At 36.5% G+C, this 9,609-nt stretch overlaps 1 protein-coding gene across 3 annotated transcripts; it reads left to right on the top strand.

Annotated features, from left to right (window-relative positions):
- The first annotated feature begins 339 nt into the window (after positions 1 to 339).
- On the top strand, positions 340 to 4,867 carry LOC141362567 (homeobox protein OTX2). 3 transcript variants are annotated; one of them, XM_073864831.1, is made up of 4 exons: positions 340 to 432; positions 2,413 to 2,636; positions 3,298 to 3,449; positions 3,619 to 4,867. In XM_073864831.1, exons 2-4 carry the CDS (start codon positions 2,540 to 2,542, stop codon positions 4,240 to 4,242), a joined length of 873 nt encoding a protein of 290 aa, XP_073720932.1. In that variant the 5' UTR covers positions 340 to 432; positions 2,413 to 2,539; the 3' UTR covers positions 4,243 to 4,867. The 3 variants fall into 3 exon arrangements, with proteins under 3 accessions (XP_073720932.1, XP_073720931.1, XP_073720930.1); XM_073864830.1 differs by lacking the exon at positions 340 to 432 and adding an exon at positions 441 to 648; XM_073864829.1 differs by lacking the exon at positions 340 to 432 and adding an exon at positions 441 to 662.
- Positions 4,868 to 9,609: the final 4,742 nt, after the last annotated feature.

The following is a 9,609-nucleotide window of genomic DNA, read 5'->3' as shown; positions in this document are numbered from 1 at the left end:
CTCTTATCATTTTTATAGCCTACTAATTTTTTAACATCTGCAACTGTTAGGACTGGTACGGTTGTAACGTGCGCATATTCACTACCGGCCGCTACAGCAGAACATATTTAAATATATAAACTCATTTCCTATATAAATGTTTTTAAAGAGCGTTTAAAAGACTGTAACAATTTAGATATTTCCTTCCACTGTATTTTTAGACCATAATTTTATGTTACAACGAAAAATAACATCCCTTTGACTCTTAGAAATGAGAATGTGCTCCGCTAGAGCCTTACTCTCATTGGCTGGAGAGTTTGCATCAAAAAGTAGCTGTCGACATTTGTTACCCTGCGAGAGAAACAGACTCCAGTCCTGAGCTCTTCATTGGCCAGCGTGCTGTACAAATCAGACTCCAGTAACTTCAGCCCAGAAGAGCAGCGAATCATAACCGTATGTGCTTTAATCTCTCTAAACCATTTCACCCATTCTCCGCGCTTATAGCTGTCGAGACTTCCTTATAACTCATTTGCTTCACGGTTTCATAATGATGAAAAGGATATTATCTTGATGTCGTGAATTTTTTTGATACGATTTAGACGAAGCCTATGCTATATTCGCCATTGGACATTAAACTTTAGCGGACTTCGAACTGATTCCAGATATTCTGTAAGTAGCCAGATGTATGTAGCCTTTGTTAAATTTATTTGATTGCGCATTATTGACGTTTCGAACAATTTCGTTATCATTAGCTACTACCTATTGTTGTTAGTATTTTTGTGAGTTTTATTGTTGTTGTACGTAATATGTAAATTATGTTTATCTGCAGGCTATTCATCGCTTCATTGTCCAAACTTTTAGGCTATCTCTTGTTGGGCCTTTTAGAAATAAGCAAAATTACGTAGGGCACTAGCCGGTATAGCATAATAATAATAATAATAATAATAATAATAATGATACTTTGATTCGATGTATGGTACGCTCTTTGACACGGTCCATTTTAAAAGTGAAATGTTATTTATTTATGTTCTAATTATTTCACATCTGTATGATGTAAAATTAATATAAAGTAGCACACCATTTCGTGAACATATTTTTTTATTTCTGAAAGAAAACATATTTGACATTGTGTATTTGCATGCTTGTGCTTTTAACTTTCTTAAATGCATGCATAAAAGCTAATTCTTGTTGAAAAAAACTAAAAACTTGAATAGAAATATTCCAGATAGTTATGTACCTGTTAGAAGTAATGCTTCAGTGAAATACAGGTGCATGTTGTGTGTGCGTGCTAGCGCGTACCCATGTTTTTCTTTTTTTTTATTGTAGTCATGCACAGAATCAATGAGGCCAAACGTTCAGCTGAAGAGGTAGCGTCCAGTAATTAGGGAGCGCGTGCCACACGGATTATCTCGTTAATTTATCAACAACAACATTTATCATAATTAATTCTTGGATGAGGTAATTACTATTGAGCGGTTGTGCAACTGGTAGACGAGGTCTGTTTTAAGTGACAGATTGAGGGGCATAACCGTTGGATGTTTTAAAAAAATCCCTTTTTGCATATTAGGGCTAACGTTTGTGTTTTTTTTTTTTCAAAGAAAATTATTTATTCGAAAGAATGTCGTTGTGATTTGGAAGGCACTGAACTGCACGTAATTTTGAACTGCACGTGCAATATAAATTAAGTTTAAGATGATTGCAAAAGTTCAACATTGCTACTTTTTAACGTTTCATGTGGATCTGAATTTTTTTTTAATTTATATCGATTTTTTTTCACTCAAATGTTCTGTTTTAAATTCAAACGAATAACATTGCAGTTTAGCTTTCATTGCAGTTTTTAAACCCAGTTCTATTCAGTTGCATTAATAAACATTCTTAATAGGAAACACTAAAATACCTAATTATTAAATGTATGGAGTCATTTGGACTTACATGAGTGTGAAAGGCAGGGTACTTTTGTCATTGTTATTTTTGCCAATTGAGCTTTTGTTATCAGCATTAGTTATCAGGCTAACAGTGGTCTTTGTTTGCACCAATGGCCCACAATGCCCTTATGCTTGAGACAATTAGCGGGTTCCTATGCAAATTGTGTTTTGGTCTGTGTGCACATTTGAACGACGGAGTTTTGTCTTTGTGAAGATTTGTTGCAATTAATAGATGTTACTTTTTGGGGTTGGTGGGAGAGGGGAGGAAGGGGAGGGACAAGGGGCGTTTGTCAAGATGAGCTTCGTTCATCTTATGAGGACAGCTGGAGGTCTGTAGCGGCTTTAAGAGCACGTTGCCGTCTGGTTGTGGTTTATTCGTCTATGTCGACGCAGTTAGAAGGACGCAGTATCTTTCAAATGTCAGACGCTGAAACAATAACCTGCGCCTTATAAAAAGTGAACGTCTCTATTATTTTTGTGATATATTTTATTTATTTATTTGAAACAGGGCTTTTGGTTTTAGCGCCACTGCTGAAGACGAAACAAGCCAGAAGCAAAAACAGGAACACGGACTGAAGAGGCAGGTGTTCAACATTTCAATTCTCTCCAACTTTATCCCCACAAATATCTTTAGCATGATGTCGTATCTTAAGCAACCACCTTACACAGTCAACGGGTTAAGTTTAACTACCTCCGGTATGGACCTTCTGCATCCGTCCGTTGGATACCCAGGTGAGAGGCATTTCCCAATTTCAATTTAGTGCTGTATGTATTTAGGATAATGTAGTTATAACTTTTTATAAATGTAAATAGTGAGTCTAGCGACTTGATTTAGAAATGATTGCTAGTTTCTTATTACTTTACTCAGTGCTGCATAAGTTCCGAGATACTATTCTACGGTTATGGAGCTGCATTATGCAGTAATCACATTAAAAAAATTCTGTCGGGTTCATAACTGTTTTGAAGTCCAGTTTTATGATGATTCACTCAATTGTCGGGTTTAAAAAAGTGTGGTTCCTGAAAAGGAAAACAATAGGCTATATTTAACAACATTCTATTTTGATTATTTATTTATTTTTGATAATTTGTTCTCATTTATTTAGGCCTATCAATTTCACAGAATTCCGTTGTTTGTTAAAACGCGCAATACCAACGTATCCCGGTAGAAAAAAAGTTAACATAAGCACTAATTTTTTATTTAATTAAAAAATATTAAAATAAAACAGAAATCTTGTTATTTATTTAAATATGTATATTGTATATTTGCTGACTGATTTACGATGCCGTTTAAAACAATATTCATTGCTTCATAACTTGGGTAGTGTAATCTATGCCAAATAGTTTTTTGGGTAAACATTGGTGTAATGTATTTTTTTCGCATTGTTTTAAACAGCGACTCCTCGAAAGCAGAGGCGGGAGAGGACAACATTTACTCGAGCTCAACTAGATGTGCTGGAGGCTTTATTCGCTAAAACCCGGTACCCGGACATTTTCATGCGTGAGGAAGTGGCCTTGAAAATCAACCTACCAGAGTCCCGTGTACAGGTAGTTATCTTTTTAAAAGTCTCGCAAGAGTGTTATGAAACATCTCAAATGTCAAACTCTTTATGAAGTGTAAAAAGCACTTTTATGATACTATGCGATTTTCTTTAAGTACAAAGTAAAAGTAAAGAAGTTAACATGACTGTAATAAACTCTATTTTGCCCACGTCAGGTTTGGTTCAAAAACCGAAGGGCAAAGTGTCGCCAGCAGCAGCAGCAACAACAAAACGGAGGCCAGAACAAGGTGCGACCTGCCAAAAAGAAGAGCTCTCCAGCGCGAGAGGCCAGTTCTGAAAGCGGGGCGAGTGGCCAGTTCACCCCGCCCTCTAGCACTTCAGTCCCGGCCATTTCCACGACCACCGCGCCGGTGTCCATTTGGAGCCCGGCCTCCATTTCACCGCTGTCAGACCCACTCTCTACCTCCTCCTCCTCCTGCATGCAGCGATCTTACCCAATGACCTACACTCAAGCGTCCGGATACAGTCAGGGTTATGCTGGTTCCACATCATACTTTGGGGGAATGGACTGCGGCTCTTACTTGACACCCATGCACCATCAACTGACCGGGCCAGGATCCACATTAAGCCCAATGAGCGGCAATGCTGTTACAAGTCACCTGAACCAGTCTGCCGCATCCCTTCCCACACAGGGTTACGGAGCCTCGGGGCTCGGCTTCAACTCCACTGCGGATTGCTTGGATTATAAGGACCAAGCGTCCTCGTGGAAACTGAACTTTAATGCTGATTGCTTGGATTACAAAGACCAGACTTCCTCCTGGAAATTCCAGGTGTTGTGAAACTAACAAAACATCCAATCAACACACTAAAAGACAATAAAATAAACGTTGTATACCTGCTGCCATCCTTCCAAAAACAGAAGTGTTCCGTGAAACTTGGACTGTCCGAGGTGAATGGGTCGCACTGTACCAGACAGCGCTTGACACGAGATATCTGTTTAAGTTACGTGCACCTATCCTGTCGTGCAAAGTATTTAAGGGTCATGAGTGCATATTAACATAGGCCATTTGACCATAACCTGTTATTTAAGGTAGAGGAAATATTGTAATAAGTTAGGTCAAAGCCACGGAACAAATCCTTACACAAGAAAACAGGAGACAAAAAATACGGCAAAAGGAGCCAGTCTTTTGGTTAAGTGCTTGGAATGGGCAGGCTTTCTCTAAGCCTCTTACAGCACGCCGACCTATTTCAATGTTGGCAAGACGAGAGACACTTCCATCAGGAGGATGATAGAGAGGATGTGTGAGTGTGTTGTACGGGTGTGTAGTGTGTGTGTGTCTGTGTGTGTGTGTGTGTGTGTGCGTGCGTGCGTGCGTGCGTGTGTGTGTGCTGAACGCCCCCAAGGCGACCTGGATGCACTACTTTATTTAAGAAAATGTGTTTATAAGGAATCAATATGTAGTTTTTAAACTACCCAGTCTCACAAAGTTTCGTGATATAGTCACGTATTTTTTTGATTCTTTTTTCGTGCTATTATCACGAAATTTCGTGTTTTTTCGTAGTCGTATAACGAATTCCTGTTTTCGTGTGATTATCACGTATTGGTTACTCGACTGTTTTTTCCTATTTTTAAACCATTGTCGCTTCGGTTTAGGGTTAGATTTGGTGCTTGCATTAGAATGTCACTTAATATATTGATCTATACTATTTTTCCTGATTTATTTTTTTATATGTCGTCTGGCGTTAGGGTTAGAGTTGGGTTTGGTTAGGGATGTCATTTTATGTAAATCTAACCCTAAACCGAAGCGACAATGGTAAGAAAATAGGACAAAACAGTCGAGTAACCAATACGTGATAATCACACGAAAACAGGAATTCGTTATACGACTACGAAAAAACACGAAATTTCGTGATAATAGCACGAAAAAAGAATCAAAAAAATACGTGACTATATAACGAAATTTCGTGAGACTGGGCTGTTTTTAAAAGACAATCAATGTGTGTCTTATATAAATGGTACATTTGTGTTTTTTTATCTGTGCTAGCCTTCGAAACTGTGATCTGTTGTAACTGTATGCAATTTGTGAGCTCCGTCGCATCTGCGAAGACTCGGCTGTGATTTTAATAGATTTTTAACTCTTTTCTTTAAAAAAAACACGAGTAAAGAATAATAGTCACATGATTACCATTTAATTATTTTTAAAATACAAACCATCTTGAGAATACAGGGATTCAAGAGTGTAACGTGTAAGAAAAAAAATGGTTGTAACGCTGATATACCCTTGTGGGTTTTAAACTTGGATGGAGAGGTGATGTGTTCCCACCAGAGAATGAACAATAATAAACAACATCAAATCTGAAACCATATGTAAAGTTAAGTCTGGACGAGCTACTTAAATTTATTATGAATTGTTTGTATGTGTGTGCTTTTATTTTATTTGATTACTATTAGGACGAAGATGCGCATTTTATGCCAAAATAAAAAAAATAATAAAAAAATCAAACACCAAATTTTAATTTTAATCTTGGTTTTGCGCTAAGGTAATTTCTTACCAATCCACTGTCACCTACGTTAAAATCATTTAACGTATTTAATAGTTGGTAACGGCACACTAAAGGGGAATTATTTTGGTATTCATTGAACTGAAATAAACATTTGGTGTTAATTTCCCTGATAATACCATGCATATTCACATTATATAAATATTAATTGCATTCTCCTGGTTGACTGGTTTACAAAAAATGAAAATGTCCACCCTGAACAGTGTATTCCCAGTTATTTTTTTATAAATCTGGTGTCAACAAGTGACTTATTTTAGGTTTAATAATGTAGGGCCATAGAAACTTAAATTAAAGATGAAACTTGAAGAGCACTGGCTTGTTTGTGTCTTGTAATTTGACTTGTAAAAACGAAACACTTGAAGTAAATATATCTGTAATGGCAAGGCGTGAGCAAATTTTAATTATTTTTCTTTTAACCCTTCGGGTTTCCGGCCCTTTCGTTTTAAGACATGGCAACAGGAATGTGTAGCTTGGGAAAATCGCACTAATCCGCGCCTCAAAGACCAGTTAATCCCAATATTTCACTAGCGGGGTTTCTTTAGGGCAGAGGGCAATTCAAACGTTACTTAAACCCTGCTTTAAAGACCCCTTTTCTGAAACATTTTGGTTTCAACCGTGGATGGACATTCACAATAGAAAATTTTGCATGGCGTGACACTTCTACACACTTTAAACAAAATAGCATTGTGATCCCATGACATTTATTTTAAACAAACCTAATTATATATATTATATAACATACAACGGAACTACAATAATAAATCTTATGGGGTTTAGAATAAAAGGGAACTTGATATTTATAATTGCATCTGGGGGCTGAATGAAAATGTTTACAACATTTCCAAAGGGAGGTGAAGAGCAAGTTGTGGATTAACGACGTCACATTCTTGCATTAGTTAATGCCGAGGCAGAGGAGTGTATTTTTTAAAGATTTCTAATGCTCCAAGTGCGAGCACTTTAACATTCCCTTACGGTCCTTGACATTTTATTTTATTCGTGTCATTTAAATTTTCACTAAAGACACTGTAATTGACAGAATTAATTGAAATAATAGAAACATTTAAAAACTAGTTCATATGATTTTTTTTGTCTCCGTCAGCATGAGGTTTGAACGAAAATGATGCTGAAGCTCCGAAATATTCTCTCTGTTCACAGGTGATATTTTCTTAAATAGCTTCTCATATTTTCGTTGAACTCGTACATCATTTTCTAAAGGTTTTTAAACAGCACGCTGAACTCATAAATATCCAACGGAAAATATCAAAACTGTTGAGATGTTCCATAAACATGTATAAAGATGTAACAAACATACAATGTACATAGATAACAAAGTAATTACAGGTAACAAGGAAACCAAGGCAATCGCAAGTTCAATGACATATGTAAAACAATATGCATAAAATGGCTGTATAAAACAGCGTCGACTGATTTTCGAATAGCCTAATATTATTTTCTTTATCTAATCTTGTACATTCTTTGAATGAGTCCTGTGGATTATTTTTGTGCATAATACGTGCATATGATAACATCTTATATTAAAATTTATTTGTTGTATTAATACTCGCATTCTGTTTAGAAATCAATAATCAGTTTTTTTTTGTCTTAAACTACACGAAAGAACAGAGCGATTGCTTTCATTAGGCTGTTATGGTTAACTCTAATTTACCAAAAAAGACTATTTTACCTCTAAAATAATCTTGTTCGCAAGTTAGGATATGCTCAGTTTAATAAAAGCTGTAATTAAACACAAGATTTGCTGTGACTAGCCCAAAACAGTATTCTATTATCTTTTTCTTATTGGCTAAATCATATATTTCGTTTGAATATCATCAGTTAATATAGATAAAACACATACTGTATGTTACAAAATAATTTTTTCAATTACAAAGTTAGGAGTCAAAAAAGTTTAAAATTTGACTTGATGATGGCCCACCCCAAAACACTAATATACACGATACAAATTATATGAAAGTGTGAATATGAATCAATATGCAATAAAGCGCGACATATAATATAACTAATAATATTTTTCAACACAATGCATGCAGTGTAAATACTGCCAAATTAAAATGCAAAAAACAGCAGCAAAATGGCAAGCACGTTTATTTAATAGGATAGTTTGTAAAAAATAAAGAGAAATATAAATAACTGTAGAACTAGAATTGTCTGCTGATGTATAATCCGCACTACATCACAAAAAGATATGGGTTTATGAATAATCTTGTCATATTTTTTGTCACTATTACAACTGTCATACTGTGGCCGTAACCCTGAAGTGAGAAAATATTTAGGATAAGTAGGTCAATTATGACAGTTACTGCCATTGTGGCAAGACAGACGTGCCCGTTGCAACGTCAGTTAATTAAATTTTGAGCTACAGTTACGTGAAATTGTACGACAGTGCCACCCACCCCCAGTACTCAAGTGGTCAACCACAAGTCAGGACATAACCAGAAATATTTTATAAATGGTAAGATATATTTAATAACCATAATTTAAGTTGTTTACCATCTTAGCCGATGCCCCACAAAAACACAATGTCATAGCACAATGTATGTGTATTAATCACATACGCCTATATCTCCCACATTATTATTTTATTTATTTATTTATTGCTAATTTTGAAATTAAAATTTGTATTAACTAACCCGTACCGTATCGACATGTAGCCTAACCAACAATTTGGACACTTCTGTGTAAGCTGAAATACATTTATTTTTAAATATGTGAGCCAAGGTTGTTTACAGCTTGGCTAGTTTAAAACCAGTTCTTTGCTGTTTAAAGACCACTGTTTATTTACCGATAAACAGGGCGTGAACGAAGTCCGGCTCTCATGATATATAGACTTTTTAACAGTGCTGTCATATGCTGTCTGTTTCAGATGTGTACAGGCATGCTTTACCACACAGTAGGATACTCCCGCGGGTTCTAACTTTAAATTTGGTATTGTTTTAATAGTGCACTTTAAGAGTCACTGAAAGATCAGACGCCTTGACGTTCATGAGCAAAACCGGGGGCCTCCGTTCCTGCGGAGCGCATCTTTCTTTTTTAATTATGGGCAACGCAGTCCTGAAGTAACATATGGGACGGGCAGACGCCGCTCTAATCCGCACCCCGCGTTGGTCGATGTTAGGCTAAACAATGGCTCTTTTTAACCATTCACGAGCCAGAGCCTTCTTATAGGCACAGGTTGCCTGGCGCTTGGGATAGCAAGAGACAGTCATGGAAGTTTGCTGAATCCTTTCCCAACTTCTGTGCCAGTGATGGGTAACCCCACGCACCATGGCAACCTGTGCGTGTAAGATGCTGGTCAAACAGTGAAATAGGTTCACGAGTGCAACTCCCTGACCAGGCCAGATTTAATTCAAATCAGTGTTGTGTGCCTTGCCTTGTTAATCTTACTCTAGTTCATGATAATTCCAGCACTTTTCAAAGCTAATTTTACCAACTGCTATTCCTAAAATATGAGAACTTGATGAATTACAGTAAATTGTCAAATAAAAATCAGATAAAAGTTGAAACACATATAGACATATAAAGCATCTAAACATAAAACTGTAAACAGTTCCTATAGACAAAAGTAAAAAAAAATTGTGTAACTGTAGGGGAGAGCGGGGTAAGTTGTCACACGGGTAAGTTGTCAC

The sequence above is a fragment of the Misgurnus anguillicaudatus genome, unplaced genomic scaffold (genome assembly GCF_027580225.2).
Source record: "Misgurnus anguillicaudatus unplaced genomic scaffold, ASM2758022v2 HiC_scaffold_28, whole genome shotgun sequence".
Taxonomy (NCBI): Eukaryota; Metazoa; Chordata; class Actinopteri; order Cypriniformes; family Cobitidae; genus Misgurnus; species Misgurnus anguillicaudatus.
Note: the sequence above shows the minus strand (reverse complement) of the source record. Positions and strands in the feature narration are given on the sequence as shown.